Source organism: Bombyx mandarina, chromosome 26, assembly GCF_030267445.1.
Source record: "Bombyx mandarina strain Sakado chromosome 26, ASM3026744v2".
In the NCBI taxonomy this organism is placed as follows: domain Eukaryota; kingdom Metazoa; phylum Arthropoda; class Insecta; order Lepidoptera; family Bombycidae; genus Bombyx; species Bombyx mandarina.
Genome location: NC_143232.1, coordinates 5,281,033 through 5,297,783, shown reverse-complemented (window position 1 = coordinate 5,297,783; position 16,751 = coordinate 5,281,033). Strand labels below are relative to the sequence as shown.

The window sequence follows — 16,751 nt, the reverse complement described above, 5'->3', positions numbered from 1 at the left end:
TATTCATATCCGCTAAGCTTTTTTTTTTATTCTTTACTAGAGCCATACACCTATTAGGTTAAGTCGGCTTATCCGCTAAGCTTAATGAAAACCAAATTATCATAAAGGCGGAGCGTGAGATATTTCCCTAGCCGTGTACCTATCTATCTATAGCCCTCAATAGAACTTTTAAATAACTAGATGATGACCGAGCTTTGCTAGGTTTTTTTTTGATAACGCCATCTTGTTGTGTCTTTAAAGTGGTGAGTTGCCCTCAATTAAGAAAAATAGTAATATTATTGGCCAATAGATGTCGGGAAGAGTTGATTATTGAAAACACAATAAAAACAACATTTTCTGAAAATAAATCGTAGCTAGATCGATTTATCGCTCCCGAAATCACCTGTATACTAAATCTTAGGAAAATCGTTGGAACCGTTTCCGAGATTCAGATTATATATATTAATATACAAGAATTACTCGTTTAAAGGTATAAGATAAGATTTTAGTATCGGTGACCTTGAAGTATCAAAATGAGGAGCTCGCAGTAAAACGACCGCATTGCATTTGTCATTAGTCTCCTTTGTTGGAACACTTCGATTCGTGATCACATTGTGCTGTTGAGTCACGCGGAGACAGATTCAAATCACGTATTATTTTAAGATACTAATCCATACGACTTGAGTCACCCCACGAACCCCTATATGTATAGGTACTTTGAAGCACTCCGAAATTAACAGAGTACATTGACTTATTGTAATTTTCGCAATAGAAAACAGTTTAGAATATTAAAAAAAAAGGTGTTAAATTTTGGTTCGTATAAAATAAATAATAATTTGCTGGTGGTAGGACCTCTTGTGAGTCCGCACGAGTAGGTAGGTATAAAAAAAACTCCCAACCGGATCCTGTTTGGAAAAAAGAATTTATCAGCACCGCATTCGCTTTTATGAGTTAATTTATAAATGCTTCTGAATATACACAAAACAAATTTAAATCGGAAACCCGTTGTCGGTTTGTTATGGTTTGCGCGAAGCGGCAATTCTGGAAAACGTCAGCAGTTAAAATAGAAACAAATATATATATAGACGGCGAGGTCAATCGTGTAGGTTAAGAGAGTTCAAACAACCGATAAATTATTATTAGAAAGAAATTAAGGCGAAAAGATTAACAGAAAACACTTAAAAACTAATTTCAGGAATTCTTTACAACAATAAGTACGACTGAGTGTCGCCAGTTGGATCATCAGGAAAATTGTAAAGTATTTAAAAAGCGGGAAATAATATAATGCCAATATTAAAGAGAGTTTAAACCGTAAAAGTACATAGTTTCAGTCTTGCCTACGACTAGTGAAAGTCGAATAAAATATTTAATTTTGACTAACAAAACGTGACGCACTAAAAATTATAAAAAATAATTCATGTCTATGACTGCATAAAAAAATCTTGTCTATTTTGTTATATATGTATTTAACAACGTAATTGTCGTTTAATATACGTCACTACATAGTACAAAACAAAGTCGCTTTCTCTGTCCCTATATCCCTATGTATGCTTAAATCTTTAAAACTACGCAACGGATTTTTTGATGCAGTTTATTTAATCAATTAGATGGTTTATGTGTATTGGTAAGTAAATAGAAACATAATTGGCAAATTCATTAACTAGAAGAACTTCGCCATACCTACAATTCTGATTTTCTTTGATCATAAATGTGTTTCTATTAACGATCTGGATTCCGTACTATCATGAGTTAATTCAACCATACATGGGTCGTGCAACCATACATACATGGTTTGATGGTTTTGTCCTAATTATCATAAATTCTCAAACGACCGAATACACACTTTATCCCGTTTGATATATATATTTATATTGCAAAAATCCGATGAAACGTTTATAAGCTCTGAAATAATACACAAACAAAGACGGACTGTCTGTCTCAGTTTAGTAATACATATTATCTACGGCTGAAAGGCTGTTTAGTTTGAGAGTCATTTTTGTAACTTTACAAGCGCATCTTTGCGACAAAAACAAGCAGGGTAATATCTTTTTTAAGGTTGGTACCTTTTTTTTATTAATTGCTTAGATGTGTGGACGAGCACACAGCCCACCTGGTGTTAAGTGGTTACTGGAGCCCATAGACATCTATCTACAACGTAAATGCGCCACCCACCTTGAGATATCAGTTCTAAGGTCTCAGTATAGTTACAATAGAAGCGCATTACTGCTTCAGGGCAGAAATAGGCAAGCCGGTAAGCACCTACCCGTGCGGACTCACAAGAGGTCTTACTACCAGTAATTACGCAAAATATAATTTAGCGGGTTTGATTTTTATTACACGATGTTATTACCCCTACCTATTCGCTGGCAGCCTAGGGGGTAAACAATAGTAATTCGTAGTATCCAAAAACATATTAAAATGTTCAATTTACTGCAATCTTCGTTATTCTCATTATAATTTCCGATGGAATTTTAGTCCGTCGATACTAGTAGACATTACTTATCTTATCGCACTAGTACATATGAGTTTCCGATACCGCAATGATTATATCAAGAATGTATAGTATAGTATAAAAATATATTTCTACAAACCAGTCCGGATTTTAATAAAATCTTTAGATTCACCTTGTCCTCTGACTGATTGTACGGTTTTAAAAATATCCAATGGGCTAATAGGGAATAATTGAAGACAAGAATACGAATCGTCAAGATATTTTTGTAGCTATGAGCACGAGGGTTAGAGGTAAAACAGATGTGTTGTCGATTGACGCACCACAGCACAGGTATAATGAAGGGGAAAGAATTCCATTCAAAAGAAACAGTATGGAAATAATTAATCTATTTTAAGACATTCCGTATTTATATTAATAATAAACTATCATTTGCTGATAGATGACATATATTTTTTTATGAATGAGGGATTACTGGTGGCCTAGAGGGCCCCTCCGGTTTCACCAGGACAGGTGGACGAGTAGAGGCTCGGCCAGGAGGGGTGGGATTTGCTAACAGCTGCCCGAGCGCCTCCAAAGGAGACCTAAAAACTCAAGGGCAGCTGCTTCGCGAATGAATCTACTACCGGATCGGAATCGCGACCCGCTGTGAAAATCCGGCGAGAAACTCAAAGGGCTGATGTTTAGGTTAGGTTGCACGTCGAACTCTTTGCCGAGTTCGACGAGTACGGTTACCAGGGTCCCTACTCCTAGTGTTAGACTTAAGGGCGTCTAATGCAAGGACTATTGGATCTGATGGATCCGTAAAGACATTGAATATATATTCTTGAAAAATATAATACTTAAAAACGTACATACATGAAAGCAAATTATTTAGCTTTACATACAAAAACTATTTCACCATCAGAACAGAGTCACTAATGTGCTAGATCTATTATCCTATCTAGTCCTAGGTCGGTATGACGGTGTAGGGGACCGCTTCCTACGAGACAAAACACAATTCGCGACCAATGCGGACGAGGCAACGATTATATTTCATTTGATCCAATGAGCATTTTGGAATGCCGTTGCAACCAAGTGGCTAGTTTTTGGAGACAATAGAGACAAACAAAACGACGCGGTCCTATTCTTCAGCTGTGTTTCAAGTATGTGGTCAAAAATTTAGAACACTAAACGATTACCAGAGTCCACAGACATCAACAATGGAAACAACGCCGTCGAGTCTCAGTTCTATAGTACAACGGCCACCCCGCGCTAGAAGTAGGCAGGGTGGTGGCATCTAACCTTTCCCTACTATCGTTAGCCAACAGTTGTAAATTGGGAGCTAAACTTTTTTTTATTACTTTGACGTGTGGACGAGCTCCCAGCCCACCTGGTGTTACTTGAGCCCATAGACATTTACAACGTAAATGCGCCACCCACCGTGAGATGTAAGTTCTAAGTTCTCAGTATAGTTACAACGTTATTCGATGATTTAAATATCCGATTCCGATTTTTTTTAAACGCTTTAAATAACGTGCGATTCTTCACTTTTATAATTTTTTAACCATAAAACCAAAGTTGAAGTTTAGACGTAGAGAAAAACACATCATCCATCGCCGAAGCAATTTCTGTTTATTATTTAAAATAAAACATCCGCTGGCCATCGGCTTTGCTATTTCGAGAACGCGATGCAACAATTTGACGTTTTCACTAACAAAACACCTACCTACGTCGAGCTCATGAAGAATTCGCGATTTCACAAATAATTGTAAAACAAAAGGAATAAAAAGTCCTTGACCTTTCTCCTGAAACTATCAACATTGTATTTCTAAGTATTGCTTGGATACTTCACTTGCTTGTACTTTCTTTGTACCGGTCATCGTTCTCGTCGAACCCGTCGCTTGCGACGAAGGGCTCGACGACTAAATTAACCCTCAGAAACAGCCCACTGAGTTTCTCGCCGGATCTTCTCAGTGGGTCGCGTTTCCGATCCGGCAGTAGATTCTGCGAAGCACGGCTCTTGCTAGGGTTCGTTTTAGCAACGTCGTCAGGTTTGAGCCCCGTGAGCTCACCTACGTGTTAGGGCGAAGCTGAAATAGCCTCTCAATGCTATCAGCATAGGTAGGTAAATGCAAAAAAAACTTTCTTTGCTTAGAGAATACAAGCACTTTATGCGTCAATAAACATCGTCTCTTTGTAGTCGGACATGCGAAAACACAGTGCAAACAACGCTTTTAACAACACGAGATGCGTAATGCAGAAAGATTTTATGAAGAACGCAACATAACAAATACTTGTGAATATCATCAAGATGTATTTTAGTACACTAGGGATCCCGCAGTAGTCGAAATTCGATTATAATGAATTGAAATTATAAGTTTGAACATTATTATGGTTCTATTGTCAAACACAATTATACTTCTATAATAAAATTATAAAGAGGAAAGATTTGTTTGTTTGTTTGTTTCGAATAGGCTCCGAAACTACTGGACCGATTTGAAAAATTCTTTTTCCATTAGAAGCCGACATTGTCCCTGATGAACATAGGCTACTTTTTTTTATTTTATTTTATTTATTTTTTTGTTTCATGTGTGTTTTAATGTTTCCGAAGCGAAGCGAGGGCGGGTCGCTAGTCTATAATAAAATCACAGATCTCGCCAAAACTGCACTATAGATAAATAATATTAAAGACAAACAATATTAATCTATTCTCAATTTTAACACAGACTTTAAACAATAACAAAAGTTTGACAATTGACAGTAAACAAAAAGTACATATATTTTTATGTATATGTTGTGTCAGATACATGTTGTTGTGTCAGATACATGTTAGTGTGTGTAATCCTTTTTTTATTGATCTAATGTATTTTTAATGCATAATTAGAAAAAATAATTAGCATTCTGCACTTCTTCTGTATATTCTCTATAAGTGTGGAAACTTTCATACTCCTCCGTCCGCGTAATTTTCGTAACAAGGGATACAACATTTTTGCTTCACGTATTAATATATAATAGAACATAATGTATCTCTTAATGCGTAATAAAAAGCAAATATGAAACGTGGCCCGAAGGAATAGGTACGTATTCGTCAATAAACTGAGAAAGACGCGCGCGTTCTGAACGTTAGGAATACAAGGATTTTAATTTGCATAATGTCCTACAAACTGTCTCGCATACTAGGGCTCGCTTTGACATGCTCATTTAAATACCTACACGTGACTATGTAAATTTTATGATCATTCGGTATGATTTAATTTCAAACATGACTCATTTCCAATATCGGCTAATAAGTTATTAAAAAGCATTCAAACTATTCTTATATATATATATATTTTGGTAGATACGCCACACCTTTCGTGTCACCCTATAGAAAAAAAAAAGAAAAAGAATAGTTTTATACAGCTGAACTTAATAATACGACGGACTCGTCCACCTTTTGATTACTAGTTACCAGAATCCACAGGAGCTGCGACGTAATTGCTGCCAACTATCTTCAGTCGTGAAGTGGAAATCTCAATGATACAAATCTATAATAATATTATAAATATGATAGAATAGTATAAATGAAAGTGTGTTTGTTTGTTGTTTATGTATTTGTTTGACTTTCTTTCAGATCGAAAGGAAGCAACGAATAGACGTGATTTTTTTAAGCTGATATTGTTAGACCTAAAGAGTGACGTAGGTTTTCTATCCCGAAAAAACCTCTCATTCCCACGGGAAACTACACTGACACTTTTCCTTGACCACGCAAATAAAGTCGCAGATAAACAGTATTGTATAAGAGCTGTCCTCCACACCACACCATACAAGCATTTCGTCCTTTGAAACCAGTCATAATGTGGCTTGACCTTACATTTAAAATGACCCGTGAAACCCGAATCACATTTAAAAGACCTTTATAATCGTAAAGGACATGCAAACCAGTACCGCCGCTTAAACAAATATTTTACAAGCATGAGTCATGAGGCGAGAGTGAACACTCGAATCTCATCGTTCAAGGTGACTTTAGGAAACCACACTTGACGATACGGCATACACACGTGTTCGAGATCATACGTTTCGAGTGCCCTTGACCTTGGGCAGAGACATCAAGCAAGCAATTTTGTGCTGATCCCAGAGATAATGGTAAACGCATAAAGTTCAATTTGCAATAAATTGCATTGCACCATGGCCATTTTTCTGAATGTTTAAAAACAAGAAGCGAACTATCGGCAATAATTCTAGTCTTATGCTGCTTTCAGACTACGCTATACTATAGTGTTATATAGTATAGCATAGTAAGTCGTATAGTAAGCCAATAATATACAGTATAGTACAGTGTGAACGTATCCATAACAATGAATGCTGCGTGATATTGTTGTGCTATGAGCTATATACTATAATATGCTATTATATTATAGCCTAGTCTGAAAGCAGCTTTAAATACATATTGTCAAAGATTTATTTACAAATCGTAGTTGTTACTTGAAATTTAATAGGTACACAAAACAACTACAAATACTTAGAAGGTCCACATTTACTAATATTCAATTTTATGTCAGCATAAAATAGTTCTTTACTCGAAATTAAGTACACAAAACAACAAGAAATCCTTAGCAGTTCCACATTTACTAATATTCAATTGTATGTCAGCATAAAATAATTCTTTACTAGAAAATTTTTTTTTTTATTGTTTCACACAACTGGATGAAATCTGCACACATAAACATTGAACTTATTTACATAAAATAATACATTATAGAATTCACCCTTTTGGGTGTGAACACATCTTGCTTAAGAGCGTTTGTGCTTAAGATAAAATATCGTTAACTAATATTAAATTAAGACAAAGAAAACAAAAAAAACTGCATTGAAAACAAAAAATTAAGTACACAAAACAACAAGAAATCCTTAGCAGTTCCACATTTACTAATATTCAATTTTATGTCAGCATAAAACAGTTCTTTACTCGAAATTAAGTACACAAAACAACAACAAATCCTTAGCGGTTCCACATTTACTAATATTTAATTTTATGTCAGCATAAAATAGTTCTTTACTCGAAATTAAGTACACAAAACAACAACAAATCCTTAGCAGTTCCACATTTACTAATATTCAATTTTATGTCAGCATAAAATAGTTCTGTTGAGTATAAATTTTACATCACCGCATGTATGACTTTCATTCGTATCTCAAAACATATTTCTTTATAAATACCGACATTATTTTATGTATTTATATTTCAGAAACTTTATCCGATGTCATGTCTGAGAATGCGAAGGTCGAAATAAAAATTGTACACGCTTTACACGAGAATATTTTTTAGGAAATCCATAAAAAAATATCTATCGGAGCGGAGAGATATTTTACGGCGGTTCCGAATAGTAAGCCTATATTATATCGGCCTAGTTCCCCACAAATGCAACAGCACGTTTCGGGACATAAGCTGACCAACAGGATACTGGTCTTTAAATGAGAAAAACAAGTCTGGTACAAAACCGTGCAGTAATACCAGTAAAACGATTCAAGTTCCTTTGATATTTTAGCTAGTTTATTTCCTAACTCAAAAAAACATATCAGCACACGTCTTAATGGCATTTAGGCAGAGCACACAAAAATTTGAGATAGAACTTACAACGTTGATGCATAAAGCCTTAAATCGTGCCAGCTAGTACATTTAGCAATACTGATGGACGTTTCAATGTCAACCAAGCGTTATCTCTCGGCCACAAGTACTGTGTTATCGTGCGGAACACGTATTTAACTGGTTTTTAGCTTTCATTTATCACCTGACCTAATTTATGTTTTTTTAAATAAACATCTGCTCGACATATGCCTCTTCCGAAACTTAATTGTGTCCGGATTTCATGTTTACAGGCTTAAAACTAAGCTTAAGTCGTAGCCGGATCACCAAACTTAAGTGCATTGGAATTTTATGCGATTGATTCATTTGGTTTGTTACCACGGTCATACTGAGTTTTTGGCACAAATAAATAATAAAGTTTACCAGTTTACCTTCATTATAATGTTCATAGACCGCTGAGCAACTGAGACTCTGATTTCATGGTTTCAAGACGGGCCAAGTCATTAAATTTGCGCTGGCTATGAAGTCCGGTAATCGCCCTACATGTGGGCCACGTCATGCTCTTCTACACTACACGATAATAAAATCGTATAAGTCTATATCCAATAAAGAATAATCAATAAAAATTCATTGGAATCTGAATGAAGAAAGTAAATTTTGACGAAGGAAACGCGGTTATGTTCCGTAATCGAACTGAAAAACATTTTTAAAATTTAAATTTAATTTAAATATTTTTAATAATATCTCTATATACAAAAATGAATTGCTGTTCGTTAGTCTCGCTAAAACTCGAGAACGGCTGGACCGATTTGGCTAATTTTGGTCTTGAATTATGCGTGGAAGTCCAGGGAAGGTTTAAAAGGTGAGAAAATATAAAAAGCTCGAAATTATATAAAAACAAACAATTTTGCTTTTCCTTTGATGTGTCCCCTTGATGTGTCTTTTATTTATCGATTGAGGCACTACGAAGTTTGCCGAGTCAGCTAGTTTTCAATATAAATCTCGTTGATAAACAAACATTTTTCATATAGTAGTTTCTTATTCTGCCCTTATTCTGAAAAACATCTTTACGAGTATGTCAGTTCGAAAGTTTTACATTACCGTTTTTATCCTCGTGATTATTTTAGTATTAAGAATGTGGAACATAATATTCAGTTTTATTGTATATTTAAAAGGTTTTATGACCACGAACAACACCAGACATTACACAATTTTGGTGAAAAGTGTAATGTATAAGGTTACTTTCGTTTATTATCCGTATATAAATAGATAAAGACAAAATAATTAAGTACCAATTTTGGTAATATCTAAAATGAATCTAAATCTTGAGGTGCCAGAGATTATAGTCGAATTTAGATCAAGGAGCGAACACTAGAATAAAAATAAAGTTGGAGCAGTAATATTTCTGATATATTTTTCTCTACATCAACTGTTGGCTACGTTGCTAATGATTAAATCATTTGATAACAGCCATCTCGTGAAAACACCGATGACAAGAACATAATGTGATTTTCTGAAGAAAAAAAACGGTAACTACAATTCTTTTAATTTAAGCTTCATACCGCTGAATCTCGAACAGCGTCTGGGATGTCTTTAAACACGGAATAACCGAGTGGTCCGCCCCTGAGTCCTGATGGTCTATTTACGTCATCGGCGGCGCATCGTCGCCATGAGCGCGTGATGCTAATTATGTGAGCATCCGGCGATTTAGGCGCCACGAACCTTGGCCGAAACCCAGCCCTTCGGAACAGGATGTCTTTTACAGTTCAATTGTTATCAATACATAATTGTAGGTATTTTGAAGCAAACCAGTTCGAAAATCTTTACCAATTTTTTTTTTTTAATTAACCGATGTGTGATGAACTTTGCATCAATTAAGTAAGGGCGATAAATATTTTATTCGATAATATTTTCAAATAAAGAAAAATGCTAATTTTGAAAGAATTTGAAAGAATAGTCAAATAACAGAATTTATGCAAAAAAAACAAACGAATTATTTCCTAAACAAACTAAGCATCGATCTTCGGTATTAAATGAAGACAAACACTTTTTTTTTTTAAACGGGCCATTATTTAATTTTAATCTCGTGGATTTTCAAAAGGACACGCAACCACGTTGGCCATAATGACAGATTGGTTCGGGGATCTCGTTTGAAATTCAAAATTTCAAATTAATCTGATATTGCCTTAATCCTGTGCGCTTCGTTTCGAACATTCCTATAACAACAGATGTTTGTATCACAACGAAATAACGTAACACAAATATGAATCGTGAGAATTTTAATTTTGAATGTATTTAATACAACGAAATAACTTTACAGTTACGTTCAAAAACAAAGAGAATCTCCGTAAAATGATCGATCATAAGGCATTCCACGATCAAAGCATTTTTCGATACACAGAAATCTAAAATTGTTTTATTTCACTTTTTACTTGTTAGCAAATTTTGTTACACACACGGATAGGTAAACTGTAAAGTACACCGTAAAAAAAAATAAAAAACAGATATTCTACGCGAGCGATCCAGCATGTTTCGTAAAGAATATTATTAGATTTTTGACTCATTAAGAATTTTAGTACAAAACGAAATAAACATTATTCGGTCCAACAGACGCCAAGGTTGTTTAGATCATAAGGAATCTGTATAAAGCAGTAGTAATACGCAGGCTATAATGTGGCGATTTTGTTTTTTAAAAATACACTAATGATAATACTGCGAGACAATTTATTCGATATTGACATCTCAGACTTCAGAAATAGAACATGAAATCTAGGTTTAGGATGCAAGCTATCATTTTTTATTGCTTAGATGGATGGACATGGTATTTTAGGGTTAACGGAGCCCATAGTAATCAACAATGTAAATGTCGAGACACCCCGAAACAATTACACAGCGAACAAAAAAATCCTTTTTTTTGGGTGAAATCTGATTTTATTTATTTATTTGTAGTCTTTCATCGAATTGTTATCTTTCAATTTGTTATCAAAACAAAGAAAAGTGAGTTTAACTATAACAACTCTGCATGAGAACATTTATCGGAGTATCAACAAAGGCTGCACAATCTAAAACTCGTTAACGTGTTTATCATTAAATATTCATGTTAGTAAAGCTAATATAATTTTTGTAGCCACGAGAAAATACATTTTTTTTATTTATTGCTTTGATGGGTGTGGACGATCTCACAGCCCACCTGGTGTTAAGTGTTTACCGAAGCCCATATACATTTACAACGTAAATGCCGCCACCCAACCTTAGAGTAAATTACAACGGCTGCCCCACCCTTTAAACCGCAAGGCATTCCTGCTTCACGGCAGAAATAGGCAGAGTGGTGGTACCTATCCGTGCGGATTCACAAGAAGTCCTACCACCAGGAATTACGCAAATTATTATTTTGCGGGTTTGATTTTTATTATACGATGTAATTCCTTCACCGTGAAAGTCAATCGTGAACATTTGTACGTATTTCATTAGAAAAATTGGTACCTGCCTGCGGAATTCGAACACCGTTGCATCGCTAGATACGAATGCACCGGACGTCTTATCCTTTAGGCCACGACGACTTGCTATCGTCTCTTAGACAAGGATAGTTTCTAGAAGAAACCCAAATATATAAAAAACATTCCAGTTGTCATTTTATCGTCTTAAATCTTTTCTGCATCTAAATGAAGATAATTTCATTTTCAGTCTTGACCAAGCTTGAAACGGAGTCACGCTACGATATTTTATTTGTAATTATAACATAACACATGTTTCATATTCCATTCGAACATGCTGTCATGAGTCAGGAAACAATACAAAACAAAATTCAAAACTGGGCTTATCGTAGAAACGTGCTCATCACTATGATCCTTTAATGTTGAAATTTTACATGTACCTACCAACGTACAAAGATAACTTGGCTAACTCAAAGTCAAGCGTTTTAAAACCGTAACACAAATCTTCGCACCAACTTTGAATAGAAAAAGTAAACAAAGACTCGTTTCAAAGAATTGACCCAGAAAGCGACAACGAGTGCAAATTAAAAAATGCCCAGAGAGAAAACAGGCGTAGTGAATGTAAAAAAGAAACCGAGGAAATTGAAAACTGCAGTTATTATACGGACAGGAAACTGGCAGTCGACAAGAAAGCGGTTTCGCTCAAACTGGCCAAATGAGTAGCCGCAGGAATAAGGATCAATGTTCTATGGCAATTAAATGGAGCGATTGCGGGAATAATTTCTCTGGGGGAATTCCAAACGTTTAAAACGGAATCGCGACGAGAGTACCAAGACTTTTGTACGCGAAACAGTAAGACGAGTGTATAAATCTTAAAACAAGGCGGCTTGTTCAATAACAACTTGAATGTTTGGTCACGCGCCGTGCTCTATAGGAACAAAACAATCCATAGCCGTCCATAAGTTTATTAATCGATCGAAAGAGAAACCGTAAAGTTAATTAGCATACGGTTACATGTTCGCACAATATGAAATCGAAATGGGTCACGTTATTATCCATAACAGGCATTAAATGAAAACAGGAAAAGCAATTGCACGGTCGAAAGATCGATCAATTTTGGCCGAACGTTGGCGAATCGTAATGAAAGTTCGAATTGTGAAATTGTTTTTATAAAAAAAATAATTAAGATCTAGTGCTATACATTTATTCTGAAAGGTATAAATAAAATAATGAACAACATTCCAAGAAAGCGCGAAGATGCGAGGAGTGCCAAAATGTCATCGTGTCGACGAAAACGTGTCGAGATATTTCAGATAAATCTAATTTCTAAGAATTTTAAGGTAAATTACATTTTAGAATTATTTTTTATAATAAACTGGCTCATACACTTAAACTCGATTGCTTTAATGTAAAAAAAATGTAGGTATATTCGTCGAAACTAGTATTTTTTATGGATGAGGAATAAACTGGTGGTAGGACCTCTTGTGAGTCCGCACGGGTAGGTACCACCGCCCCGCCTATTTCTGCCGTGAAGCAGTAATGCGTTTCGGTTTGAATGGTGGGGTAGCCGTTGTAACTATACTGAGACCTTAGAACTTATATCTCAAGGTGGATGGCGCATTTACATTGTAGATGTCTATGGGCTCCAGTAACCACTTAACACCAGGTGGGCTGCGAGCTCGTCCACACACCTAAGCAATAAAAGAAAAAGAAAAAAAAATCTTACGCCATCTCCTTTCTGTACAACTGCAAACGTGTATGCACAATTTCATGATAAGCGAAGTAGGTATGATGCGATAGCGTAGTTAACAAACAAATAAATAATCTAACTTCCGTGTTTAAAACATTAGTATTCGTTAGGCAAAAAATTAAAGGGATCAACGATAATAACAACATTATGTGAATTTTCTTCATGGATTAGGCAAGATCTTTGTGAATGTAACAACCTTTGACCGAAACGAGTTTGCTGTTTGATGACGCAAGTTTTTATTTCATTTCAGCCAATAAGCCTAATATAGATGATGACTCTATGTCTCTACCCAAATACTTAAATATTATCGTCAACAATCAGAATAGAACTAAATAGGTATTATAAACAATGTAATCAGTGAGAAAAATTGATAAACGACGTAATATCAAGGTCAAGTTGTCTTAATGATGTAATCACAATCAAGATTCTTTCGTGTGAAGTTAATGTTTATTACAGGTTTAATGCTTTGTGAACCTCAACAAACTAATTAACCTTTGGAACGAGATGACATCATGATATCGACTAGGGTTTACTGATAAAATTTCACATTAAGCAATAAATAACTTACCTTTTTTGGATTGCTTCTCGCGTTCCTTTTCCTTTTCTCTCGCCTTTTTCTCTTTCTTTTCCCTTTCTTGTTTTTCTTTTTCTAATCGTTTCATTTCTTTTTTCATCTCCTTTTCACTTTTCTTCGTCTTGGTGTCGTCGATTTTTTCAGACAAAATAAAAGCTCCCGTTTGGACTTTCGTCTCCATTTCTTCTTTCGGCCTCATCACGGTGCACTCTTCACTATCAAATCACACAGGGATATTGTAAATTAATCAACAGAATCCCCTGTAAATTCACTCGCGTTGGATTTATCTCAGCGTTAAGAATTACGATTCGGCACAGATCGGCGGCGACGGCCGACCGATGTTTATCGCGCACGTACGTACGCCCTGACGTTCGCTATTGGCGAAACGATATCGAAAATTATCACTGGCACTCTTCAATTATTTCAAAACCACAGAGCGCGATGATACTAGGATCGATAGCAGCTCGTCGATACTAGGCAGCGGTATCGCACGTAGCACTAACCGCGACTATGTCTCGAGAGGCACTGTGCACGGCCTACGCTCAGCCCGTACGCCGCCCGAACTCTTTAAGTCCCGACACCGACAGAGAGCGCCACGCTCGCCGCTACAACGTGCGCTCGCGGCGTTTATTGTTTGTACTCAAAGTCTATAAATAAGCTCTGCTTCCTTACTGTGACAACTCAGGAGATGACTTATGGTCATTGAACCCGTGACGAGCTTTTCGCAATAGATAACAAAGATATGATGGGTAAACAAATTGAGATCACAACTGGCCGATGCGATGCCTTTAAAGATCTAAAGAAACCAGAAATTCTAGTCGATAAACAAAGTTAGATATAATTTTAAGAAGCTCTTGGTAATTTTAAGAAGTTTTTGGTAGACAGCGGCCTGGCTCTGCCCCTGGCATTGCGGAGGTCCATGGGCGACGGTAACGACTCACCATCAGGTGGGCCGTATGCTCGTCTGCCTACAAGGGCAATAAAAAAATAATTAAAAAAGTTCACAATTTTTACTGAGGTTAAAAAAATAAGAAAACGCCTTGAAGCTGGAAGTAAAAACGATATTTTCATATATTGAATGATTCGTATGATCTGAAGATTTTTAAAGCAACAATAAATAAAAAAAACAGTCTCTTAAATTAACTTAATGCGCCTGAGCTTACAAGTCATGACCAAAGAGGGCATTGTCGAGGCGGCGACAATGAAAAGCCGCTTTCGAAAGCTCGCTTCCAGATGGTTCAAAAAACGAGAACGGATAAAACGCGTCTCTACGCAACAACAACAAAAAACTATAAATAAAACATAATAAAGGCAAAACAAGGTCGCTATAAGAAACGTTCCATTGTTTACGATAAATCGTGTAATAAAAATCAAACCCGCAAAATTATAATTTGCGTAATCACTGGTGGTAGGACCTCTTGGGAGTCCGCACGGGTAGGTACCACCACCCCGCCTATTTCCGCCGTGAAGCAGTAATGCGTTTCGGTTCGAAGGGTGGGGTAGCCGTTGTAACTATACTGAGACCTTAGAACTTATATCTCAAGGTGGGTGGCGCATTTACGTTGTAGATGTCTATGGGCTCCAGTAACCACTTAACACCAGGTGGGCTGTGAGCTCGTCCACACATCTAAGCAATAAAAATAATAATAATAATAATCAATTCTGCTTCCTATTAAAAGTTTATACGTATTGGTTAGCTCTCCTAGCTTATTTATAATAACTAGCTTCTACAAACTGTCTTAGTAAAAACATTTAATTCAATGCTGCACAAATTGCAACGACCGCAATAGGTCCATTTATATATGTGCTGTTTCCTGTAGTTTAACAATGTTGTGAAACATTTGCGCCGAGAATACAACAGAATAAGTACTTCCGCAAATCGAGCAGAAAGCTCCTTAGTATTGCGCAATAACTAAAATCAGCGTTCGCGAAGTTAAAGCTCTTGAACAGTCGTTCAATAATAATCAGGAGCAGTTTATTAATTTTAAGTAACTAATCGTACAGCAAAAGAGCAGTGCTGACACTGAAAAAATATCTTCGTTCACAAATGCGCTAAATAGGAAGTTATAATTTAAAAAAAAGAAGTACCTGGCAAAAACGACTATTGCGTCAATATGATACCGTTCCTCAGGGTTTTTAATTTTAATTTTATTTGAGCACGAAGCACTTACTTAGCCGATCTCATAGATATGAAATTAATCTAAATTAAAACAAAATTAATACCATTTAAGTATCAAATAGACCAAATAATAAATCTAATGAGTTTTAGTCGATTCAACTCCGATGTGCCCCGCTTACCGCCTCCAAGTCCAGAGATTCCCTCTTAACCCAACATTCAATAAATAGTATGCTGCTATTAGATCTCCGTAGCATCGGACATTTATTGAACTTTCGCACTTATAAATAGCATCATAAAACCACATTTAAATAATTAAATTTAATTATTATCTGTTCGCAAAAGGGCGTTTTATTGCAAGCCTCCATCACCTTTCGCGATAAATTCCTGATAATGAATGCACTGTACAACACCGAATGCATGTTTAATTACGTGGCTTAATCCGTATTACTGAAGGCCAGTTTTAGTGCAAATATCTTCGAGATAATCGTATATTTTGTGCACTATAACGCAGCACCTTAATTAGGATCTAGATTGTTCAGACCACCTTGCTTTGGAGAAATTCGTTAGAGTACGCGTCAGAGTAAAAGATGATTTAAAAGCATTTTTTTTTAAAACAAATTTAATAATACTAGTCCTTTGAATTTTGTCTATATGTACACTTTCAAAGGTAAACACTAGAATTATTATTAATTTTTTTTTTGTCCTTGTAAGCAGACGAGCGTATGGCCCACCTGATGGCGAGTGGTTACTGTCGCTCATGGACGTCAGCAATGTCAGGGGCAGAGCCAAGCCGCTGCCTACCGTTAAGAACTCTCCACAAGCCTTGTTTGCAGAAGGATTTGTCATAGCGCCCGGGAAACACCGAAAATTATATACGTAATTTAAATATCATACTAAA

General features: G+C 35.9%; 1 protein-coding gene across 12 annotated transcripts in view; it reads right to left on the bottom strand.

Moving 5' to 3' along the window:
• Unc-115a (actin binding LIM protein Uncoordinated 115a) overlaps window positions 1-16,751 on the bottom strand; it is a 114,999-nt gene that overhangs the window by 77,776 nt on the left and 20,472 nt on the right. For 4 of the 12 annotated variants that reach the window (XM_028184757.2, XM_028184759.2, XM_028184756.2 and 1 more), the window contains exon 1: window positions 13,729-14,314. The exons of 4 other annotated variants lie outside the window; for them this stretch is intronic. In XM_028184757.2, coding sequence (XP_028040558.2) covers window positions 13,729-13,933 — 205 coding nt within the window. In that variant the 5' untranslated portion in view covers window positions 13,934-14,314. Of the gene's footprint in view, window positions 1-13,728; window positions 14,315-16,751 lie in introns of those variants that run through there. 4 more of the 12 variants (XM_028184760.2, XM_089738882.1, XM_089738881.1 and 1 more) reach the window with 4 other exon arrangements.